Here is a 26,274-nt window from a genome sequence, read left to right on the forward strand (position 1 = left end):
GTTATTTTCTTTATTGGTTATTTTAAACAAAGTTATACCGTCTGAACCTTTTTTTAATTATTTAAAAAGGGGGAGTAGCCCCTTAAACTTCAGCTGGAGCTTTTTACTTCTGTATTCATCTGACCATAGCAGAATTGCAGCACTCAGGCTCAACCCCAGGTTGGAAGAAAAAAAAAAAAAAAAAAAAGGTAGTTAATGTTTCAGGTGTCAGAATCAGACAGACACTCAGGCCAAACCCCCCCAGGGCTGGGATATGAAGCCCTAAAGTAATCTCTAGAATTTAACATAGGCTAAATACCAGCCCTAAGAAATGTGTGAATAAGTAAACCTGTTCTCAGCGTTTTACTTTTAGGTGTAAAATTCTTGCCTAAGAGCAGACGCCGACGCTTCACAGCATTCAGGTTCACTTAAAATAAGCTTTTTTTATCACAAACACACAGTTGGTGGGACTTTTGATTTTCTACACCAGCATGTATACAAAGTGTTTCGCAAGGCTAGAAACTTTACTATGAATAACAGTTTATTGTGTCATTATTTTACAATTAAGTGCAATTTGTACTGCCATGAGTATCTTACAAAGTCAGGCAATACCATGTTATCATTAGACACGTCAGTATCACTCCCCCCTCTGATAAGTGTCCAATATTCCACCAATTTCATACAGAGGGGTAGAATACCTGTGTTACCAGTTCTCCTTGACAACTTGAATAGACAGGACACACATCCAGACTCTAAAAGTGTAACGTCATAGTAATACAGTTACAAAGGGGCCATTAAGAATTATCAAAACACCATTTTATTTGAAGGGAGTTGATTTAACTAGATACCCAGTTAGATTTTGCAGAATATTCTTATTTCCACATACATAATGCCAAAATCCTGTCCTACACTATTGTTCAAGGTTAAAGAAAGTTACAATATAACCAAGATTACATATATTATACCACGGTTAGCCTAAATTCACACTGTAGTGTAATAAAACCACTGCATGTTTATAACAATGCCCACATTAACTTGCATTAAAAAACACACAGCAAAGGATGCGCTTAAAGAGGAAGTGAAATGCAAAATGCAAGTCAAAAGTGCACAATGTTGCATTTTTTTTAAATATATAAACCTACAGTGTAAATCTTCTCTCATCCCATACATTCCTCCAGATGTGACCATTAAGATAAATCGGGAATAAATCAAGTGATCTCTAAGAAGGTCTTAGATATTACCATTTACTTTCTTTGTGAACGATACTTAATGTTCAAAATTATTTCCTTTTAGCCCATTTCACCAAAATTTTTTGATTCACAAAAACAAAACCATGACACAGAAATCAAACAATGCAATTTCTATGAAACCATAAAAGGTTATTAATATGTCCTTCAAATTTACCTTTTGCAAATCAAATGCATTAATAAACCCAAACAAATTCAATATCTGTATATCACCCCAAACAGAGCATTTAATAAAAAAATAAATAAAAAAACAAAAGGTTTGAATCATTTCCTAAGCTTACCCAATCTCAGATACACAGTAGTAGGTTCAATCACCACAGCTTCTCAAAACTCTGTAGTGCCTAATGGGAAACCTCAGCCAATGACATTTTCGTTTTCCCTTACATCAAGCAACACGATCATGGCCCAGAAGGAAAACAGCAATGATCAGCATAATGTAAAAGGAGTTTTTTTAGTCATTCTGTATAAAATTGTGGGACACTCCCAATAGTTTTAAAAAGCTGATCAGTAACAACCACCGGTGCCAAAAACAGAAATGGATTTTGCTTATACCTAAAAATACTTTAATTTTGTCATGGGGTGTAGGGCAACGGAATTATTCATGACTGGACCGCTACTTAAAACCCAATTTCAACATGGATGAGAGCACATCCATGTTTGGGCTTCACACAGCAATCAATTGTCCTGTGGAAGTTTATAAGAACCCGTGTTTAATGTAAAGCTCGTAAAATACCAGCAACTTCAAAAGCAGCCAGAAATGTTTACATACATATTATACACACACACACGAGTCAAAATGAGAAATCCAGGTTCCTGCATTTCTAGGGTGTTCAAAAAGCTACATCGGGGATATGCAATTAGCGGACCTCCAGCTGTTGCAGAACTACAATTCCCATGAGGCATAGCAAGACTCTGACAGCCACAAGCATGACACCAGAGTCAGAAGCATGATGGGACTTGTAGTTTTGCAACAGCTGGAGGTCCGCTAATTGCATATCCCTGAGCTACATGAATGCAACTGTAGAAACTGGCTTTTTCAACCTTAGTAACATTTTACCATCTTTACAGTTCGCACAGGTTTAAAAGGGCTACAATTCACTGAAAATAATTTATGGGAATCTTTTTGTTCAAACTGCATACAAGTTTCCAAAACTAAAAGGAGGAGATTACATTGTTAGACACACATGATTTATTCTACAACGAATAATAGCAATTACATGGAAGGAGAGATTAGTAAGTACCAAGCAGCAACTGCTGGTTCTACACGTTGCAATGTATACGCTTTCCAAACGTATCTGCAGAGTATCAAGATAATTAGGATAACATTGTACTGATTGAGTCAGATTAGATTCTCCGATTAGCAATGCTATTTAAAAAATATTTGTGGGTGAAAAAAAAAAAAAAGTATATAGATATGCAATCACAACAAACCAGAGCAAGATATACGGACAAGTTAGAAGTGTTAGTGGCGACAGATTACAGGTCAGTTGCAGAACAGTATTGAACAAAACCTGCCAACTGCAAATCCACACTCATAACATTCTAGTACAATTTTCTGCACATGGAAAAGCAGATAAAATATTTAATAAGTAATGCACAGAGCACATTTACCAGATCATTTTACAGAAATGAACCGAGTTTAACCAATGTGGACATTTAGAACATGTGCAAACTTTGCAAAAATAGAATGACTGGTATTTGTCAAAACAAAAGAAAAAAAATGCCTTTTTGCTTTTTTGAGTACAATTAGTTTTCCACAAAATACAAAGGGCAGCAAAGTGCATACCATTCTAACAATGTACATAAGTTATTAAATAAGGATCAGATTTAAAAAGAATATAAATGAAGCTTTAAGTAGGTCTCTTCTACATGCATATTATTCTTCATTAAAGAAAAACATATGTAAAAAGGCCATTGGTAACTGCTAAGTTAACAGCTGTAGAAAATGCCAATTCTCTGGTCACAGACTCCACTAGTATAGAGCTTGGTCTTTGATTTTGTTATGGATTCAATACTGTTAAATTCTGTTACTCCAATGGTAAAAGAACATGTGACTTGGAATATGGCAATCTTCCTGATTAGGACAAGCATCCACACAGTTTATACATTTATCCAGAACAACATCCTCCGGCGCTCTGTGCCTGTGGTTCATCATCTACGATCTGTACTCCTCTTCTTGCGCCTCCTGCCTGGCTGGGGCCATTACCTTTAGCCCTTTCGTCTACTTGTGCGGTTTCAATCATTCCTAAGGATGTGAAAAAGCAAGTCAGTCCAAGTCATTTAAGGAAGCAAACAATCTAAAATTGCTACTTTATTTTAGCCGATAACTTGAGAGGTATAGATTTGGGCTTTTATTTTTAGATTTATACTTACCTAGGCTCAAAACGAACATCCTGTTAAAAAGGGGCCTTGTGGATTTTTGATAAACTTGCCACCGGTATTAAAAGCACACCCCTTATTAGGCACCACACTTATATGTATATCTACCCGGGACTCCCCCCTTTTCCCAATCTTAAGGAATCCGGTATTCTCCCCTGGCTTTGGATCCCCTGAATTGAAGATCCTACTCCAATTGGTCTGGGATCAAGCTTCCCATTTTCTAGAAAACGGACCTCCAACGTCAATGATGAGCAACACTGGCCCCATTCAAGCTTCTTTTTTGGAACACTCTACAACAAGGATCCTCAATCTACGGCACTCCAGCTGTTGCCGAACTACACATCCCACGAGGCATTGTAAAAAACTGACATTCACAGACATGACTAGGCATGATGGGAATTGTAGATCCTGAACAACTGGAGGGCCATAGTTTGAAGACCCATGCTCTACAACTACACCATTTTCTACATTCCATTCCAAACCCTCAGTGATTTAACCGTCACTCAACATCTTTTGAGGACTACTGTTCAGACGATTGGACTCTTGACGCAAGTACTGTCTGAACACTGAAAATTTATTGAATACTTCCTCTGACCAGCCACATATACCATTCACGCAAAAATGGGAAACCAAGTTAAATCGCACATTTACGTCAACCCAACAACACATTCTTAGATTCTCATCGAAGTTGTCAATATGTACAAAAAACTCAGGAGACCAGCTATAACATTTTAATGAGGTGATGTCATGCCCCTCATTTGTTACACAAGTACTATCCCAACAATACTGACCGATGTTGTATATGCCAGGTAGACAGAGGAACGCTACTCCATATATTTTGGTCCTGCCCCAAATTGAAGCACCTTTGGACAGAAGTCCGAAACATAACTCGGACATTTATGGGGTACAAGATTCCAGATGATCCAGGTTTCTTCCTACTACTATATTCACGGCATAAGTGTGAAAATTACTCCAAGACCTAGAGGCTCTGGAATCTTTTTAGTTTTCCCGAAGAAGGAACGGCCCTATTTGGATCAGAAATTATTATCCACAAGACGTTTAGATTGAACACCTTTACCATCAAGATCCACCGCCATATGGAAACCCCCGACCCCTTCTTTTTCTCCTTCCTTTTTCCTCCACTTTCCGGTCTGAAAAAAGAGATTGGGCAGTCCCATGCCTTACTTAGTGGTTACTTTTCACTATTTTATGTCTAATGAAATAACATAAGGGAACCTTCATTGGACATACCCTTTGATACCTCAGCACATTATTTCAGTTGTTATACATATTGCAAGTTATTTGACTGAAATTGTCATTCTTTGCATATTATTGATGTTGTGACTTGGTTCTGCCCTTTCATGTGGAGAGAGAAAGAAGGAGAAAGACTTCCCTACTGCTGGACGTCATGTACTTTCAGGGGGGGGGGGGGGGGGGATATCTGAATGATGCCTGCAGCTAAAGGCATCATTCAGATAGCCTTTTCAGCCGGCGATTCTGCGCACCATAAGAACGATCATAGTGGCAGTTCCGCCGCTTGATCGTTCTTATAGGCGACGGAAAGTAACGTCACCCCGCCATCATCCGGTGCTTCTCCGGGCGCTCCCGTGCCGGGGGCCCGGAGAACGAATCGGCCGGCACCGGATGTGGCTAGAGATTTCCGGTGACCAGCTGGTTACCGGTCATCTCTATGACCGCAGAGGCGTCAATCCCGGGTCCCCGGAAGTAAACAAAGCCATGATAGCGGCTGTCGGCATAAGATCAGGGTTTGAGAAAAAATAAAAAAATTAACACTGATTTCACGCTTTCCAGCCTGGGAGGAGAGATGTGGGGTCTTATTGACCCCACATCTCTCCATAAAGAGGACCTGTCACAATAGATTCCTATTACAAGGGATGTTTACATTCCTTGTAATAGGAATAAAAGTGATAAAAAAAAACAAAAACAAACAAACACACACACACACTTAAAAACGCCCCTGATAGCTTGCGCTCAGAAGCAAACACACACGCAAGTCCCGCCCACATATGTAAACGCCGTTCAAACCACACAGGTATTGCCTTGTGCACGCAGCAATTCTAGCACTAGACCTCTGCAACTCTAAACTGGTAACCTGTAAGCGTCGCCTATGGAGATTTTTAAGTATCGAAGTTTGGCGCTATTCCATGAGTGTGCGCAATTTCAAAGCATGACAAGTTAAACAACAGGTTAGGCGTTTGAAAAATGATTGCACAAATACCGTGCGAGATAAAAAGTTGCAATGACTGCCACTTTATTCCCTAGGGTGTCTGCTAAAATTATCTATCTATCTATCTATCTATCTATCTATCTATCTATCTATCTATCTATCTATCTATCTATCTATCTATCTATCTATCTATCTATATTTTTTTTTTTTATTTGGGGTTCTGAGTAACTTTCTAGCAAAAAAAATTATTATTACTACATGTAGGAGAGGAGTGCCAGAATTGGCCCAGTATGGAAGTGGTTAAGAAGCACAATATGACAATACTTGAACTAAAATGAGTTGCATGGTTGAGTTGCCAGAAAAGTAGTCCACTTTATTTCACAAATAGTAAAAGCCAACACCAAGTTTAAGCACTGGTTACCAGTAGATGACCAGCCACAACCTTTGAGCATTCAGGATATACCAGGTGACGGGGATGTCCGAGGTTCAAAAGATCTGTGTTGAGCAAAGCCACAGCAAGGAAACGGAGGGATGCGTGTCACAAAACACACCAGGAATTCACCAGGATAACATGTCCCGAACATTTGACAAAGGGGCGTGCCCTGAAACATGTTAACCTGGCAATCGGCATGAATTCCAGGTGTGTTCCAGTGTTTTGTCTCTGCCATCACAGGGGTACAGGATGCGCATCCCTAAATTTACTTGCCTTGGCCAGCAGGTTTGCTCCAACACTAAAACACACCAGGTATTCAAGCCAATTGCCAGGATAACATGTTTCAGGGCACGCACCCTTTCGTCAAATCCTCTGAACATATTATCCTGGCTTGAATTCCTGGTGTGTTCCAGTGTTTTGTGTCTGCCATCATGGACTTGAAGGGTTCCTGCGGCACGCATCCGCTTCCTTGCCGCGGGTTTGCTACAACACAGATGTTTTGGACCTCAGACATGCCAGTATATCCTTGAGTGCCCAAAGGTTATGGCTGGTCATCTACTGGTAACCATTTGTTAAATAAAGTCGTTTTATGGATACACTGCCCTTCTGTAGCTTTCATATTCATTGCTAGTTAACCCTTGGCTGCTCTACTCACATGGGCAGCAACCAAACCAATGAAAAAAAAAAAAAAAAAAAAGATACCCATCTATCAACACATGCGTGTTAATAGATCGTAAAGCATGCATTATAACACACAGAAGTGAATTCTGCCTTAATCTATATATATATAAAACTCAACGTGTGTGTGTGTGTGTGTGTGTGTGTGTGTGTATGTATGTATGTATGTATGTATGTATGTATGTATGTATGTATGTATGTATGTTCCAGCATCACGTCCAAACGGCTAAAGATATTAACATGAAACTTGGCACACATGTTACTTATATGTCAGCAACAAACATAGGATATGTGGTTTAACCCTTACTCACCCCCATTTGCCATGGTCGGGGTTTTCCTTTAAAGTCCCATTAAACTCTATGGGAAATACATGTTACTTCATAACTTCCAAACGGCTGTACATATTTCGATAACACTTGGTCACATGTTACTTATATGTCCACTTAAACTATAGGATAGTTAATTTATCCCTTAACTACCCCCATTTGTGAGGGTCGGGGTTTTTGTTTAAAGTCCCATGCAAATCAATGGCAAATGTATGTTCCCACATAACTTCTGTACGCCTGGAGATATTTCAATAATACCTGGTACACATATTACTTATATGCCAAATAAAAATATATGGCAGTTAAATTAACCCTTACCTACACCCTTATATAAAAGATGGGTATATTTATATTACTATGATTTTCCTCCCCAAAAGGTTAAGATAGGAAGACCGGGCAACGCCGGGTATTCAGCTAGTGTGCTATAAAGCATGTTACCGTCACTGTAATCGTAGCGAATATAGACATCAGAAACCAGATAATGGTACTTACTTTTACAAAGATCAAGGAATAACTCTTCAATTCCCTTATTTTGCTTGGCTGAAGTATGGTAGTGCTTTGCACCCACAGATTCTGCATAACTTTAGAAGAAAAAGCAAAGTTAATGCAACAATGCTTCACTAGGAAAACATTTAAGACGAATAAATAAATTTTTTTAGAGAAAGACAAAGAAAAAAAAAAAACACATACGCTTCTGCTTCTTGAATAGAGACGTGCCTTTCTTTTTCCAAGTCTACTTTGTTACCTGTTTAAAGAAATGTATATATGTATATATTTTCAGTAATATTTACAATAGAATTATATGTCAGGTCTTGATGCATTTGGCACCCGTTAAATAAGAGCCAAGCAGAATGGGAAAGTTGGCAGTTTTATCACGCGAGCCCTGTTTCGGCTGTGTATGGCCATACTTGTACATGAAGCGATCAATTGATATGATAAATGAGTTTAAAAAATAAATAAAAAAATCTCCGCTTGATCAGCACATGCAGCCAATGGCAGGTTTACAAAAATCAACCGTCACTGGCAATGGCAGATTTAAATCTAAAAGCAGGGGAGTCCCACTGTCAAAATACAATGACACGACGAGGAGTTTTTCCCTTAAAATGTGTAGAATGGGGGGGGGGGGGGGGGGGGGGGGATTGTGTGTTTGTTCTGCTGCTTGGCTGAAAGAGTAAGGTATGACCAGCTTTAGGCTAGTTCCATTTGACCAACACCCACTTGTACAAATGACTCCCCACTGCAGCAGTACATCAAGATCCCAGAGCTACTGGCAGTTACACATTTAAATTAGGTTAGGGGATTTTGAAGAGTTGTGGTTCACAGTTATAATTATGATTTTTTTTTTTCCCCCCTTCTATTTTATAACTATAGTTAAGTTTATTTTCTAATTTCCTGTGAGGGGATCCTCAAGCAGAAATCGCATCGCAGATAGACAATTAAAACATGCTGTCACTGGGACAGAAAGTAAATGAAAATCTCCCAAGATGTACACAGCAAGAAAAAAAAATTAAATTACAGAATCTTTAACAACTACCCATAACTCTGTGCGCGCATCATTATAGCACATATACTGCATGACAAACAGTGGCCCAAGAACAACGGGATGTCACAAAGTAACACAAACTAAAAAGTATATGTAGTTATCAGACTATAAATAATGGCAACTTACCTACTATACATAAACAAATTTCATTCCCCAACATTTTTCTTAGTTCCTTCACCCAATTTTTTACCTACAAAAAGAAAGAAAAATGCTGTTTTTCCATGGTGTAAAAGGCTTAAATTGTTTTTAAAGGAGTTGTAAAGGAAAGAAAATGTTTTGCCTAAAATTAATGTCTGCATGGTAGCCAGACAGAATAGTGTAATGATTCTGTTAAAAAATTAGTAAATACCAATAAATTCCTTCATCTATATCACCTCCGGTGTTCTAGTTTCTGTTCTCTCATTCACTTCCTGGTTTGCGGCGCTCGTTCATGCAAGAACTACATTTCCCAGTATACATTGCGGCACGCCCAGTAATTCACACCTCCTTGAAGTCTCCAACACGTAGAGAGCGTCCTGCCGCACAGATGTAGTTCCCAGGAGGGGTGAGCACCTCACTGACCACCGCAGTAAAGCCTCCCATCACGGTGGTGAGTAACAATCAGACAAGCAGGAAGTGAACAGAACAGAGAAGAAATAGAGCAACTTCTGAGCAAAAACGAACAATGAGGAAGTGAAAAGAGGAATGTCTGCAGGTAAAGGATGCTTATTATGAAAAAATGTTTTCCTTTACAACCCCTTTAATTTACTGCCAACAGTAAATTGCTGTTGGCAATATGCGTTTCTCTGCTACCCCCTAAATTGTGCTGTGGATGGATGGATGGATGGATGGATGGATGGATGGAGGGGGTGCTCCCCGAGAACAAATAGAGCAGTTTTGAATGCGGGTGAAAAAAAAAAAAAAAAAAAAAAAAAAAAAAAAAAAAAAGAAGAAGGACTATTCACCAGTAGAGCCATCCCACAGTGCCAGCATCTGTTGATAGCACCAAATGCTTTAGGAATTTTACTACAGAAGAAAGTATATTGTAATGAGATACTGACAGGATCAACAGTTGTCAACATTGACAAAATGTTTTAATACTCAGAAAATTTCAAATTCTATGAAAAAGTACACCTTTAAAAACAAAGCTGGGAAAGTTCTGTGGCACAGACTAAATATATTAACAAAAATTGTTTTGCATCGTCATAGAATTTACTGGGTGCCACAGATTTGTATTGTGAGCTTTACTAGTAGTCAGTGACTACCTTGCAAGTTGAGCGTAGAAACATAATGTTCACAATGTGATCATGATAATTTTCTCATTTTTTTTAAACTGGTAATGTGAAAATTAAACTCCGAAACAAAAGTAAAAAAGTGGTTTCATTTTTACTGCTTTGACCCCTTTCACACTGAAGCAGTTTGCAGGCGCTATTGCGCTAAAAATAGCTAAAAATAGCACCTGCAAACCGACCCTAAACAGCTGGGTGGCTGTCACACTGAAGCGGTAGTCCTGCTAGCCGCATCTTTGGAGTGGTGTGTATACCGCTCGTTCACCGCTCCCGCCCATTGAAATCAATGGGACAGTGCGGCTATACCGCTGGCAATGCGTTTCTGCAGAGGCGCATTGCGGGCTGTAAAACCGCCCCGCTAGCGGCCGAATAGTGCCAAAAAATTAGTGGTAAAGCTTTGCTTAAAATACCACCACCGCACCTCCTGCCCCAGTGTGAAAAGGGCCTTTGTGCGAGTGTGCTCTGACAGCTTTACCTTTTGGAAAGAGTCCTCATCTGTAACATCATACACTAAAATGGCTCCATTAGAGTCTCTGTAGTATATGGGACCAAGTGCATGGAATCTCTCTTGTCCTGCAGTATCCTGTAGGACATAAAATAAAAAAAACACACATTCAATCACAGTGCAGAAGCCAAAAGCCATCCCTCCTCCCCACAAAACAGTATGTCTACACTGGTTTTCCCATGGCCTGTTCATTCCAGCACAAGCCAGGTGCTATTAAAAGAAGAGCTTACTGCAATTTTAAATGCAATTTCATTCAAATGCGCATTTAATAGAGTTCAATAATAATGCATTAAAAAAATAAAAAGGCCTTATACACCTGAATAGCAAAAGTGTAGTCCCAAGAGTCATTGCATGGGCCAAGTGCAGCAAGACCTGTAATGTTTATATACAAGAATCTTCCACTACATTATGGCAGTTTCCAATACATCAGTGGTACTCAACTCCTGTCCTCAAGAGCCACCAACAGGCCAGATGTTAAGTATTACATTGGGGAGATGCCGACTAGAATACTGCAATCACTGAGCAGCAAATTATATATCACCTGTGATGCATTTCAGTTATCTTGTAAGCCTGTCCATGGGTCCCGAGGACAGGAGTTGAGAACCACTGCAATACATGAATACATTTTAGGTCCTTCCTTCTCTTCAGTTCAGTCTCAAGAAATGTGCACGTCTATTTATTGTGATACTATTGTATTCCCAAAACTGCATAGGGTTAAAAGGGAATATGCAGCCGTTTTGTAAACACCTTATTACAGTTAGGAATACAAACAAAATTACAATAATTTTATTTAGATAAAACATGTAAAAATATTCCATTGTTTGTAGATCCTATAAATTGAGCAAAGAAAATAATAAATATACGCTTTACCAAAAATATGGAGCCGAATACATATTGGCCTAAAATTATGAAATTCATTTTTTTTTATTGGATATGTTTTATAGCAGAAAGTAAAAAATATTGTTTTGTTCAAAAATTTCACTTTTTTTTTTTATAAAACAAAAACAGCAGGAGGTGATTAAATACCACCAAAAGAAAGCTCCATTTGTAAGAGAAAAAAAACAAACACACAAATTTTATTTGGGTACCGACCTGCACAAAAGTAACGCAGTGCCACATCACAAAAAATGGCATGATCATTAAGGGGGTAAAACATTAAGGGGGTAAAGTAAAACCTTTTCTGGGGCTGAAGTGGTAATACATTTCAACTTCTGTGCCTTTTTTAAAAAATAAAATAAAAAAAGTGTCTGATTTCGAAACGTTATCCAGTTCTCCTAGCCTGTACAATAATGACAAATTATTTTCATACCCAAATTGCAAGGTTCACCCGTTTTCCTCCAATGTTCAGTTTCTTTGTTAGGAAGGATGCCTGAAAAAAATAAAATAAAAATTAAGCAAACATGTAGTGAAATAACAGTATAAAATAACAAAATTAGCGGTAAAGCACTGCTAGTTTTAGCAACGCTTTTCGGCTGATAGCGGGCCACTTAACCCCCGCTAGTGGCCGAGGAAAGTGTTAATAGCGCTCCCATTTTGCAGCACTTCGGGAGCGCAGTGGTGGTGGAGGAGCAGTCCGTTTTATAGGCCGACCCAAACAGAACACCCATTGTTCTCTATGGGGAGGCAGATGCAAACAAACGTGTCCCTTTACACCTGCCTGCATCCGATCCGCAAAAAAAAAAAAAAAAACATTCCCCATCCATCTAGCAGATCGGATGACAGGCCGATGGAGATGGACAGGTGGTTAGTTTCCAGCCAACCACCCCATAGAGAAGAACGGGCTGTGTCTGTGTTCACTCTGCAAGGCAGAGCAGACATGGACCCGTCATCTGCCTGACAGAATCCTCCTGAGCAGTTGGATCCACTTTACGGAGTCTGTCCTGTTTGAAAGGGGCCTTTAACTGAAGTGTCACAGAGTTTTTCAATGGCCTCACAGCTACCACCTATTAAACTATTACCACCTATTTCAGAGACATAGAAAATTCAAGCAGATAAGAATCCCTGATGGGAACGGAATCCAGGACCCCTTTAGTGAAAAGCGGAGTTGGTAAACGCTGAATTACTGTACTGTATTTTCTGTATATTCCACGGTATCTCTGATCAGTCCGATAGGTCCAATAAAATTTTAATTTGTAACAGCTCACCCAGAGGATAAAAGTCATGTGAATGACCTTACAAGAGCAGTAAAATCCCTGACGTTGAACACATACGTGTTTTATCTCTGAAAGTTAACACTGGAAAATATAACATCTTGTGAATGCCATATGACTGACTCGGTGTCTGCAACCTCCTGACTACTGAACAATGCCAAAACTTCAATACGTCCATTATAGGGCAGTGCTCTGACGATTAATACCAAAGATACCATGCCACAATGTTTGCAACACAAAATTTACACAATAACATGGTTCACCTAAATGGCATTTATAAAATCACAATTCAGGCAAACAAACCAAAAAAAAAAAAAAAAAAAAAAAAAAAAAAAAGGAGTTCACTCACATACAGTGTATTCCAACTTTAAGAATGCTGCCTATTGTATTTACTGTACAGTGTCATTTATGCCAGATACTTTGGCACTATGACCAAGAGCTGCATCACATACACAGAAGCCATACGGTCATTCATCTGCCCTTTCTTTCTCCTTGTCCATTTACGGAATGCTTTATAGTGTGAACCAAGCACAAAATGCAATGGTTTGTGAAAGTGCGGAAAAAAGAAAATCTGACGGGGTTTTTTACTTGTCTGATGTGTTGTCTCATGCAAGTTTAAAGTGCAAAAAAAAAAAAAAAAAAAAGGAAGGAGTACTCAAAACATGTTATAATTACCCAATCTGTGCCATGGTTTTGCAGCCCTGAACCTCTTTTCTGGGTTCCCCCGCTGACAATCCTGGCTCTTGCCTCCCTGCAGAGGGCCTGCAATAGCAAGCTTCTTGTTACGGAGGCACACTCCCAGGCCATGCTTCTGTGAATGGACACTATCCATTCACAGTGTGCAGCTCGGCCCCGCCCCCTTTCCGAGGGAGAGAGGGAAAGAGAGAAAGAGAGAAAGAGAAATCTTGTTACACCCAGCCCATATAGTTCAGGCTGGGTGTAACAAGATGTCTGCTGCTGGCTTACTGCAGCCAAGTGCAAGGCGTACAAATATGGGCATCGCAGCACATACTTACTAGAAGTTAAATGACATGAATGATGAGAGGAAAGGAAGGATTTTGCAATGCTATATGCCAAATAGCATTGCAAAATTCTTCCTCTCCTCATTCATGTCCATAAGTGACATTGGTTCCATCTATCAGTGCCATCCATGCCCCGTCAGTGCCAATTAGGAGATAGAGATAGAGAATAATATCAGGACAACCCCAATGATATTAAAAATTCTAATGCAACCTGCACACTGTGGTATATTAAAAGCACTCTGGTGACTCAAAATAGGCTTATATTTTACAATGGGCATGCATAAAACTGACTACATAGATTTGATCTGACAAGGCTAGCAATTATGGAAAAATATGCATGCATTAAAGCAGCACTCCAGGCAAATAGACTTTAGCTATGAATACTGACAGAAACAAATGCCACATCCAGGATCACTATCCATTCTTGTAAATCTACACTTTCATACAGCCAGATTGTATAGCTCACACTATACTTCCAGCCCATTGCGGCTTTCATACACAGAAGCTGCAGTATTGTTTATTCAACCCTCCTCTCCCCCATCCCATTCACAAAACACCTTCTGGTTTGTGAATGGTTCACAGAATACAAGGTGTTCAGTAAAATGACACTGCAGATTCTGAACTGTCACTACATAGGAACCTGCAGAGCTCACAAAAAGGCAATTTTTTCACCCAATCACTACCAGCGACAATAGTTGCCAGCAGCGATTGATGTATTCTGCTGTCGGGGGTGGGGGGGTTGAAGGCTCCCTGCTGGCGCTACACAATAGTTCTGCGGGAGGGTTTTCCCTACCAACACTGACTATGTTGATGGGGGAAGCAAGCGATTTCCTTTCCTTCAAAAAAATAAATAAAAAGTAATTATCTATGGTCTGCTTTGGACTTTGTGCATTATGTACGCTCTGCACCCTTTGCCTTACATACACCGGTTCTTTGCAATTTGTACATTTTTTACTCATCCCAAACACTATGTTAAACACTCCTGACACCTGTGCATTTTAAGCAATATTGTTCAGTATATACTGCTCACCAAATTGTTCATGGTCCCAACAGCTGCTGTGTGCCAAGTAGCCCCAGCCTATTTGTCAATTAATGGGTTGGTTCAGCAAAAGTAATAGGTCTCTGACTATACTACACTGTATGTGCAGAAAAGCATATGGAATAGTTTCCATAAAAAAAAAAAAAAAAAAAAAAAAGTGCTGATATTTATGCTTTTGCTTGAGACACCGTAAAAGCAGAGTTAGACTTACCGGTAACTCCTTTTCTGAGAGTCTTCCAGGACAGCCCATGAGACCTAGGGCTCCTCCTACCAGGACAGGAAACACATTACCCCCACCAGATAAAAGGGCGGTCCTCCAGGCCCCATGTCAGTCTTCTCGTGAACCGTAGGACTTCCCTGAAAAACATATGCATAATACACAACTTCCATACAAAACCGGGTGGGAATCCGGCTGTCCTGGAAGACTCTCAGAAAAGGAGTTACCAGTAAGTCTAACTCAGCTTTTCTCCCAAGCGCCTTACAGGACAGCCCATGAGACGATGAGCCAGAACTTACCAGTCTAGGGTGGGACAACTGCCTGAAGGACCTTTCGACCAAACGCCTGTTCTTGCGCATCTAGTAGATCCAGGCGATAATGTTTAATGAAGGTCGAATAACTGGACCATGTGGCAGCCTTGCAAATTTGTTCCGGTGAGGCACCAGCCCTCTCAACCCAAGACGCAGACAAAGCTCTTGTTGAATGCGCAGTGACAAAAGGTGTAGGAACTTATCCAATTTTGTAAGCTTCCGAGATGGCTTGCTTTACCCATCTAGCCAATGTGGCTTTAGATGCACTCTTACCCTTGTGCGTACCTGAAAAAAAAAAAAAAGGACAAATAAAGTGTCTGTTTTCCTAAAGGTCTTAGTGACCTCCAGATAGACGAGAAGGATTCTTCTCACATCTAAAAAACTAAACTTCTTCTTGATCGCCCTGTGGCGAACTACAAAAGGATGGCAGTACAATGTCCAGCGATCTGTGGAATGTACTAGCCACCCTAGGCAAAAAACCTGGATCCGTTTTTAAAACAACTCGATCCTCAAAAATCGTGAGGAATGGCTCCCTCACCGATAAGGCCCTTTTCACACTACAAAATAAATCCGTTTTAATAATCCGTATTAAAATCCGTCAGATAATGTTAAAAAACGGAAGTTATACGTCCTTTATAACATATCATTAAAGTCTATGGGATTTTTTTATGTTCCGTAATAGTCCGTAGAATATGTGACGGGTCTTGCACTAATTTTTTTTCCGTTGCAAGTAACGGATATATTACCGTCCGTTATATTTTAACATTGAAGTCTATGGCGCACGGACGTTAGTAAATGTCTCCGTAAATGTCCGTTATGTTAACGGACGTTAATTTTACTGAGCATGCTCAGTAAAGACTTCTGGAGCTGGACTTCAAGAAAGGGTGAAATGGTTTTTATTAACGGACGTTAGAAAGGAATGATACAACGGATGTATACGGATATATACAGATAAACATTATCCGTTTTCAATAAAGGAAGAACGGTAAAATATTTATCCGTATGTATCCGTTAATAAAACGTCCGTTAATAGGTGTAATAACAGTAGTAACGGATATTTTAAAACGGACATACAATCCATAGTGTGAAAGCAGCCTAAGGCCTGTAACTTGCTTACTCGACAAGCTGAGGCAATTGCTACCAAAAAAAAATTTTTTAAAGTACCGTATTTATCACGGTATAACGCGCTCCCGCGTATACCACGCACCTCTAAAGTTGCCCCCAAAATTCCTGTAAAAAAAATATGTTATATGATTTCATTACTTACATATTTGGTGTCTTTCCAGCGTCCATCGTCCGGTCCGGCGTCCGTCTGCAGCCTCGATGGTGTCCTCCCGGCTTCTCCAGCGTGCGCCTCAAGTCGAGTCCCCGCTTCCCGCGCTCAGTTCGAACGCCTCCGCCGACATATACCGAGTGCAGTACACTCAGGTACATTCGGCCAGGCTCGGCGTCGCTCACGCGTGAGCACGAGCGAAGCCGAGCCTGGCCGAATGTACCGCACTCGGAATATGTCGGCGCAGGATTTCAAACTGAGCGTGGGAAGCGGCTATCGGCGTATATCGCGCACCCCTGATTTCCCCCTTATTTTAAGGGAAAATAGTGCGCGATATACGCCGATAAATACGGTAAGTAATTTAATAGAAATATCCTCTAGCGGATCAAAAGGAAACTCTACCAGAGTTTGAAGTACCAGGGACAGGTCCCAAGTTGGACAACTTCTCCCCACTACTGGCCTGGCCCTAGAAATGGATTTGAAGAATCTAGCTACAGTGGGATTTTTCAAAAGAGAAAACTGGAGGAAAACACTGATAGCTGCCGCCTGTACTAACTAAAAGACCCTTGTCGACACTCTCTTGAAAAAATTCCAAAATAGAAGGAACATCATGCGTTGATCTTTGGTTTTCAGACAACCATGAATTAAACTTTTTCCAAACTTTGGAATATATGGCTCTAGTGACTGGTTTTCTGCAATTCACTAGATTGATTACTTTGTCAGAAAATCCCTGAGCCCTCTATCTTTTCTTCCCGATACCAAGCTGTCAAGTTTAAGGAAACCACCTGTGGGTGTGAGACTGGACCCTGCGATAGCAAGTCCTCTCTCTTAAGAGGCCTCAGTGGAGGCTCCGAGACCAGAGTCTGTAGCAGGGAAAACCAAGGCCTCTTGGGCCAAAAGGGGGCGATCAAAATAAGGTCCGTTCCTTCTAGGAGAAACTTCTGGAGCACTTCCGGACTAAGTCCGATTGGTGGGAAGGCGTAGCAGAGGTCAAATGGCCACGGATTTGCCAGAGCATCGATCCCCAGTGATTGATCTGCTGGATTCAGAGAAAAACTCCTCTGTCTTGCGGTTGTCCTGGTTTGCGAACAGATCTGCTTTGGGACAACCCCATTTGTCGGTGATCTCCGCAAATACCTCTGGATGAAGCGACCAATTGTCTCGCTCCACCTTGTGGCAACTGAGATAGTCTGCCAGACAGTTTTCAACCCCTTCAGGTGCACTGCTGTAATCGAGGCTAGATTTTCTTCTGCCAAATATTATGACAAAATTTCCTGAGCAATCGATTGAAGAATCCGACTCCTCGTGCCTCCCTGTTTGTTGAGGTACGCAACTGTCGCGATGTTGTCCGATAGGATCTGGAGATTGTGACCCCTGATTTCCAACTGAAAACTATGCAGGGCTCTTTAACTGCTAGAAGCTCTCTGGTTCGATGACGCTTTTGCTTCTCTCAAGGACCATTTTCCCTGTGCAACTTTGTCGCTGAGGTGGGCTCCCCAGGAACTCACGTCCGTCGTGACCCTCTTGGACACAGGAAGGAACCATGGCAGGCCTCTTGTTAGGTGAAGATTTGCCCTCCACCACCATAAGCTTCTTTTTACCTTGGAAGGCAACAAAACTCTTGACTGCAGAGACCTTGCGTCTCCATCCCAGTTTTTCAGAAGGAACATCTGCAATGGTCTTTGATGGAATCTTGCCCATTGTACTGCAGGGAAACATGAGGTCATCAGACCCACTGTCCTTGAAACTTCCCTCAGCGAGACCGACTGATTGGTCTGTAAGGCTAAAACCGCTTGCACCATTTTTAAGACCTTCTCCTTTGGGAGAAAAACTTTTTAGTCTACGGAGCAAAAGTCATAGCCCAGATACTTCACCTTCTGGGCCGGATATAGGGAAGACTTCTCTCTGTTTATCAGCCAGCCTAGGGATTGAAGGAACTCCTGTACCGTCTGGAGATCTGTTAGCAGTTTTTGGTAATACTCTGCCACTATTAGGAGGTCGTCCAGGTAAGGGATGATAGTTATCACCTTTAACCTTAGCGGAGCCAGCGCCTCCCCCAACACTTTGGTGAAAATGTGTGGGGCTGAGGATAGACCGAAGGGGAGGGCTTGAAACTGAAAGTGCCGGATTTCTGTTCCCAGAATCTTAGGAATGCTGGATGGATCGGGACATGCAGATAAGCATCCCTTAAGTCCAAAGTGACCATGAAGCAGTTTGGGTAAAGCAGGTTTTTGATTGTAAACACCGTCTCCATACGGAAGTGCTTGTACCTGATCGATCGGTTTAGAGACCGAAGATTCAGAATAAGCCGATACTTTCCTGACGGCTTTCTGATAACAAAAATATGGCAATAAAACCCTTTGCTCTAATCTGAGCGGGGGAACAGGAATCAGGACTTTCTGGTCTAGCAAGTCTCCTATTTGCAGACCCAGAGCCCTCGCTTTTTCCCAATCTTTGGGAGGGGAGGTGATCAATAGTCGCTCTGGTGGTTTGCAGGAGAATTCCAGCCTGTATCCATTTGCTACTAGATCCAGAATGAAGAGACTTGAGGTGACTGCTGCCCACTGTGCGAGAAAGGCCCTCAATCTTCCTCCCACTGGAAGATGCTGGTCACTGTGGCTTGTTAGGTTGTTGAGGTGTGTTAAACAAAAAACCCCCTCTACCTTTGCCCTTGTGCCCGGCCCAATGTTTCTTGGGCTTGTTGTCCTCTCTAGGACCTTGCTGCCTACTTTGGCCATAAAAAATTTTTTCTGGCGGTCTGCTTTTTCTTATTTTCTGGAAAGGTCTTCTTTCTATCGGCCGTACGTTCCAGCACTTCTTGCAGACCTGGGCCAAAAAGATGATCCCCTGTTAGGGGAAGACCACATAGGCGCAGTTTAGAGGCTGCATCACCTGACCATGTTTTGAGCCAAACGCTTCTTTTGGCTGAATTTACTAAGGCCGAAGTCCTGGCTGTCATTCTTACCGACTCGGCACTAAACCACACGGCACTAAAAAAAAAAAAAAAAGAGGAAAACATTTTTAGAATCTCTTCTCTAGGGGTACCTGCCAACAAATGGGTTTGAATCTGTCAGCAATTCTTCCAAGTTTCTGGCTACACAAGTGGAGGCCAGAGCCGGTTTAAGATTCCCAATAGCTGAATCCCAGGCTCTGTGAAGGAGAATATCACCTTTCTTGTCCATCGGGTCCTTAAGCGTGCCCATATCATCAAATGCCAGGTCCAAATTTTTTTAAACCTTTGAAAGGGGAGCGTCCAACTTTGGGCTTTTGTTCCACGGCTGTGCTGCATCCTCATCAAATGGGAAACCTTCTTTTAAGGTTACCAGAAAAGAAAGGTTTTCTCTCTGGATCTTCCTCCAGCTTGAGAATATCAAAGAGGGAACTGTGACCAGGAAAGACTTTAGATTTATTTTTGTGCAAACCTTTGTACATAAGGTCATGTTTAGATAATTGTACCTCCTCCTCTCCAGTTCAAGAGTTGTATAGATAGCCTTTAGTAAGTTATCCACGTCTTCCAAAGGAAACTTATACCTTGAGCCCCTAAAGGATTCTCTATCCTTGGGCCCTGTATCTGACCCCGATTCTTCTGGAGAACGGGTAGATCTGGCTTCAACCTCGGTCTTCACTCGCCACACTCTGTTGCGAAGTGCGACCAACTGAAGCCTTTCTATTTGAAGACGGACCCTCTGTGGAGAGCCTGAAATTTATCAATTAGAGTTTTGAAAGAGCTAAAAGTAGATTTAAGCTCATCACTAACTGAAGTCAGTATTCTCTGACATGAGGCTCCCGGGTCATCTTTTACTAGGCCTGAAATACAGGAGCGGCAACCTGGTTTACTCCATGAGGAGCTCAGTTTAATTCCACAAACCGCACATTTATTTTTTGGTGGCTGCGCTTGGGCTTTGTCCTGAGTCTTGGTCTGCAAGAGAACAAATGACCCTGTAAACTTTCTGCAACATACCCTCCATTACACCCCGTGCAGGAGAAAAAGAAAATGTGCTCCCTTCACCTAGTCTCTACTAGTTACTAGGGGAAAGACACCCACAGGCTGTGCAAGAAAGTACATACACTTCAGGCTAACCTGTGAGGAGCTGGCGTTGGGGCTCGATTCTGCTGCCTGTGCAGGTATCTCAAAGGTGTCCATCCTGCCCCTGTAGTGGTCCACAGCCTTTGCTGGGTTTCACTTTTTAAACGACAAGCCTCCCAGCGTCCCTGTCCGCTCCGTTTTAAAACCTGCAACTAGCGTCTCCGGCGCCCGTCAATGTCACACGCCCTGGAAGTGACCCCTCTGGGAACTTCCTGTAAGCCAGCTTGGAACGCAAGTTCCGCCCATCACTACGCGCGGCTTCCTCCTTCCCCTGCATCCCAGCCTAGATGTTTGACAGGGAAAAAAGCCGACACGGCCGCTGCAAAGCAGGAAACCATGCGGTTTTGCAGGAGGGAGCTCAGACGACATCACGGTGCCGACATTCCCCATTTACCGAGAAGCAGGGACAGCAGCCACAAACCAACTCCCCCGGTGGATGTGCCGCTCTGGGACCAAGGAAGAGGTAGGAAAAACTCACCCCATCGCTCAGGGAGCCATGCTCTTGAGACTTAGGGGAACAAGTTCCAGGAACATGTTACACACCCCCCCCCCCCCCCCCCTCCGTCCGAAGGAAACACTAGTACCGACATGGGGCCTGGAGGACCGCCGTCTTACCTGGTAGGGGGGGGGGGTAACGTGTTTCCTGTCCTGGGAGGAGACCTAGGTCTCATGGGCTGTCCTGGAAGACGCTTGGGAGAAAGTATATTTTGTAGGTTAAAAAAACGGTGGCGTGTGCTGTGTATACAGTGAATAGGCTCAGGTTTTATTTAACCATACCCCTTTAAGCTTCCACTGTTCAATTTGGTCACACCCACCACATCAGTGTTTCACTCAGGGTGGCCCAAGACCGAGTGAAACCTTTCCAATTTCCTCACATAACTTATTTTAGACCCGATGGTGTAATTACTGGGTTTATGTACTTCTCTATGCAATGCAAGCAAATCCTTGCTAGTGGGATGGGCCACCAGAGTGCTTCCTGAAAACATCACAGTGCCCTACCTCACTACTCCTCTCAAAGGCCCTTCGCTATGATGCAAGCACTGCAGGAGTTATGTAAATATCAAAGCCCCAATGGGCAGATGTCAATCTGGAGGAGAGGGTGTTCCTAAGGCAGCTGTACTTGTTTGCAAACCGCCTTAGGCAACACCCACAGGTGATGCAGAGCCTCCATAAATCAAAAGGAGCAACATTTAAATTAATGAAAGGGGCAGGCAAGAGACTAAGGGTTCTTCTATGTTTCTGGTTATTGCCAATGCAGACGCATCCATTCAGACACTTTAATAAAAGGCGAATGTGTGAGATGAAGAACATCTATGAAAATAAAACGATCAAAACTTCAACACAACCCACGCCTCCACACTATTCTACAGTAAAAGCACTCTGCTGACATTAATTAGCTTTATAAATTACAATAGGCATACATAAAATGGACTATATGGATGTGATCTGTGCTAGATAGGCAAGCATATTTATTCCCCATGATCGTGACTAAGTACTTTCACTCAAAGAGTGAGTAGATAGCAACTGATGATACATGGGCCGATTCTTGCATCATTGTAAAGATCTGAAAGGATTATTATTAGAACCTTCTATTTTCTGAAAAGAGAATAGCTGGTTCTCATTCACACAGACAAGCAGGCACTGACAGCAGCACGAGACAGCATACAGCTGTGAATGGGCTGACAGGCATGTGCCACTCAGCGACAGGCTGACAGCAACTGCAGCTGTCTGCCAGTCTTCACATGTATCCCCACATAGAACAGTTATCTGTGGTTAGAGACAGGTGTCTCTCTCTCTGGCTGCATGTGTCCCTAATCACAGGTAACTGCTGGATGTGCAGATAAGGTTTCCATCAGCCTATCATTGCTTCGTACAGGCAGAGGGAGTAGCCGTCAGCGGGTAGCCTTCCCAGCTGGCAGAACAGAATGATCACTGCTGGCAGCTATACCAGCTGGCAGAGATTGCATTCCAAATAAAAAATTATCTGGTTGTACTGAAGTTGGTCAATTGGTTGACTTCAGCACAACCAGCATGCCCATACATGGATTGAATCTTGGTCAAGCCCTGCTAAACTGACTGACATTTGATCCATCTATGGCCTGCTGAACAAGGAGGTCCGGGCTCCCCTCAAAATGAAGGTCAGTAGCTACAAATACTTTAACTGCTGATTTTTACTATAAGGACACTTAGCTGGCCAGGGATCCAGCGATGTCCTCACCCGAGCCAATTCTTCAAATCACTTCGGGTGCAGGTATCTCACGTAAGAAAAACAGGAAGCAAAGCTTTGCAGCTTCACAGCCAGTTTCCTACTGCGCATAAAGCAGCTATGAGAGCCAGAAGTGGAAGCGGGTACCCATCAAAACCAGGTACCCGCTCCCCTCCAAAAAGTGCCAAAATGTAGCAGGGGGATGGGGTGCAAACAAGCGAAACTTCCCCTGTTCCTGCTGTGGGCCAACAACACACTATTTATGTGGACAGACACAGCTCAAGTGTCTAGCTAAACTACCCTCCCACTTTAACTCTACAACAGAAAGGCTTATTTTTTTAGTTCAAGATAAGTACTAGATGGCTAAATAGACCGAGATAACGCAGGAAGACACAGGACATTTCTAAGATAAGTTTTGTTTTTATCATCCAATTATGTGCAAGCAAAAATTATATTTTCCTTGCATGTCCCCCTCAAATCTACAATTCCAAGTGCACTTTCAGTGCAAAGTGGATTTGCCTTTAGTGTAAAAAAAATAATCTCCAATATTTGAGAGACAAAACAGAAGCACAAAAAAGTTAAAGCCGAGTTCCTCCCAAAAGTGGAACTTCCGCTCATAGGATTCCTCAGCCCCCTCCAATGCCACAATTGGCACCCTTCGGGGTAGGGACGGGGACAGGATACCCGTCTTTGACAGGTATACTTACTTACGGAAATCCGGGCCGCGGCCCGTGCCATCACCGTGGGGCTCCATCCTCCTCCCCGACCGCTGGGCCAGTAGGATAGAGGAGTGGGCCTCGTGCATGCAAAGTAGGGTTCCCAGGCGTGAAGCATCAGCTGTGGGTGCCGACATCGCTGGACTCTAGAACAGGCAAGTGTCCATTTATTAAAAGCCAACAGCTGCAGTATGTGTAGCTGCTGGTTTATATTTTTGGGGGCGGACCACTTTAAAGAACATGCTACATGCTGTACCATGTACTTTTGTTAAAAAGTATCCTGTTCTCTTTGCATTTCTTCCTTTATGTGTAATACCTGGTGTTCCTGCCATTCTCCCTGCTTTCCTGTTTCAAACGGACCATGCTAGGCATGCATACATTCATCTCAGTTTTCTGGCTGTGCTGGGAGAACAGCTTGCTTGCCCTCCAATGATCAGACTTGTGCTGACATGCCCCCCTGCATAGTAATTCACAGGGAAGGTTAGTGTATTGCCATTTCTCCACCCCTACCTCTCCAAGCCTTTTATGCAGCTGAGAACAGAGGACAAAGGATTTAGGGCTCATCTACATACAGACTATGTTGACTGCCGGCCACAGGAAAACAAAAAAACACAGCAGAACTGCATTTTGCAGCCAAAACAAAGTATACATACTCCTTGAAATCTTCCACATTGCCATGTTAAAATCCCTTTAAAATACATTTAATGTTTTTGGTTGTATGTGATAGACCAACACAAAGTGACACACAATTATAAAGTAAAATGATAAATGCTTTTCAAAAAGGTTTACAAATAAATGTGTGAAAAGTAGGGCCGAAACAACTAATCGATTAATCGACTACTAATCGATTATGAAAATTAAAATCGATTTCATAATCGGCCAGTAACATAATGGGGTTAAAAAAAAACTAAATTAGCCATTTATAGTACAAAAAAGCAAATCGCTACTGTAAATATTACTTTCACTGTCCCAGAGTAAAAAAATTAACCCTTACAGTAGCGATTATTTGCTCTTTGTACCTTTTTTTTTTAACCCCATTGTTACTAAACATCTCAGGCCTGGGTCACACCTTTTTTGGTGCTTTTTGAAGAAACACACTACAGTTAATTTACATGTTTTCCTATGGGACACGTACACATCCATGATTTTTTTTTTTTCAGCTGCTGCGTATTTGGAAAGGGCAAGGACTTTTTAACGCAAAGCGGTGCTATTTTTTTGGTTCAATATACTTCAATGGAGAAGCTGCAGAAAAGCATGTAATGTGTTTTTGCGGCAATTTGTGTTTTGTAATCTGCCCAACAACAAATTGGCCCAAAAAAAATGTAAATGTAAAAATTCATTTTTTTTAAGGCTCTTATCCAATTAATCGAAACAATAAATCGGCCAACTAATCGATTATGAAAATAATCGTTAGTTGCAGCCCTAGTGAAAAGTGTGGCGTGCATTTGTATTCAGCCCCTCTGAGTCAATACTTTGTAGAACCCCCTCTCACTGTAATTACAGCTGCAAGTCTCAATTTACAAGTCTTGCCACAGCTCAAGCTCTGTCAGATTGGTTGTAGAGCGTCTGAGCAGCAATTCTCAAGTCGTGCCACAGATTCTCAATTGGATTTAGGTTTTAACTTTGATCGGGCCATTCTGACACATGAATATGCTTTGACCCAAACCATTCCATTGTAGTATTGTATGTTTAGGGTCATTGTCCTGCTGGAAGGTGAACCTCCACCCCAGTCTCAAGTCTTTTGCAGACTCTACCAAACTTCCTTCTAAGATTTCCCTGTATTTGGCTCCATCTAGGGCCGAAACAACTAATCGATTTCATAATCGATTACAATTTTCATAATCGATTAATCGGCCAGTAACATAATGGGAATAAAAAAAAAAAATTAGTCTTTTATAGTACAAAAAAGCAAATCGCTACTGTAAATATTACTTTTACTGTCCCACAGTAAAAAATTAACCCCTTACAATAGTGATTATTTGCTCTTTTCGTACTTTTTTTTTTAACCCCATTATGTTACTAAATATCTCAGGCCGGGGTCACACCTCTGTTTTTTGGTGCTTTTTGCAGAAACACACTACAGTTCATTTATATGTTTTCCTATGGGACACGTTCACATCCATGATTTTTTTCCGACTGCTGTGTATTTGGAAAGGGCAAGGACTTAACGCAAAACAGTGCCATTTTTTATTTTTGGTTCAATATACTTCAATGGAGAAGCTGCAGAAAAGCATGTAATGTGTTTTTGCAGCAATTTGTGTTTTGTAATCTGCCCAACAACAAATTGGCCCCAAAAAAATGTAAAAATTCATTTTTTTTAAGGCTATTATCCGATTAATCGAAACAATAATCGGCCAACTAATTGTTAGTTGCAGTCCTAGCTCCATCCATCCATCTTCCCATCATTACCACTGCTGAATAAAAGCATCCTCAACATGCTGCTGCCACCACCATGTTTCACGGTGGAAGATTGTGTTCAGGGTGATGTGCTGTGTTAGTTTTCTACCACACATTTTGCTTCAAGGCAACAAAGTAACATTTTTGTCTCATCTGACCAGAGCCCCTTTTTTAACATGTTTGCTGTGTCCCCTACATGGCTTCACGTAAACTGTAAACGGGACATGTTATGGCTTTCTTTCAACAAAGAATGTCTTCCTTCCACACTTCCATAAAGGCCAGATTTGTGGAGTGCAAGACTAATAGTTGT

At 41.7% G+C, this 26,274-nt stretch overlaps 1 protein-coding gene across 1 annotated transcript in view; it reads right to left on the reverse strand.

The window, feature by feature from the left end:
- Nucleotides 1–2,397: 2,397 nt before the first annotated feature.
- RAB21 (RAB21, member RAS oncogene family) overlaps nucleotides 2,398–26,274 on the reverse strand; it is a 30,981-nt gene continuing 7,104 nt past the window's right edge. The window contains exons 2-7 of the mRNA XM_040343989.1: nucleotides 11,856–11,915; nucleotides 10,517–10,624; nucleotides 8,900–8,963; nucleotides 7,921–7,975; nucleotides 7,723–7,811; nucleotides 2,398–3,471 (exon numbers count right to left, since the gene is read on the reverse strand). Coding sequence (XP_040199923.1) covers nucleotides 3,335–3,471; nucleotides 7,723–7,811; nucleotides 7,921–7,975; nucleotides 8,900–8,963; nucleotides 10,517–10,624; nucleotides 11,856–11,915 — 513 coding nt within the window. The 3' untranslated portion in view covers nucleotides 2,398–3,334. The remainder of the gene's footprint in view (nucleotides 3,472–7,722; nucleotides 7,812–7,920; nucleotides 7,976–8,899; nucleotides 8,964–10,516; nucleotides 10,625–11,855; nucleotides 11,916–26,274) is intronic.

This window comes from Rana temporaria, chromosome 3 (assembly GCF_905171775.1).
Source record: "Rana temporaria chromosome 3, aRanTem1.1, whole genome shotgun sequence".
NCBI lineage: Eukaryota > Metazoa > Chordata > Amphibia > Anura > Ranidae > Rana > Rana temporaria.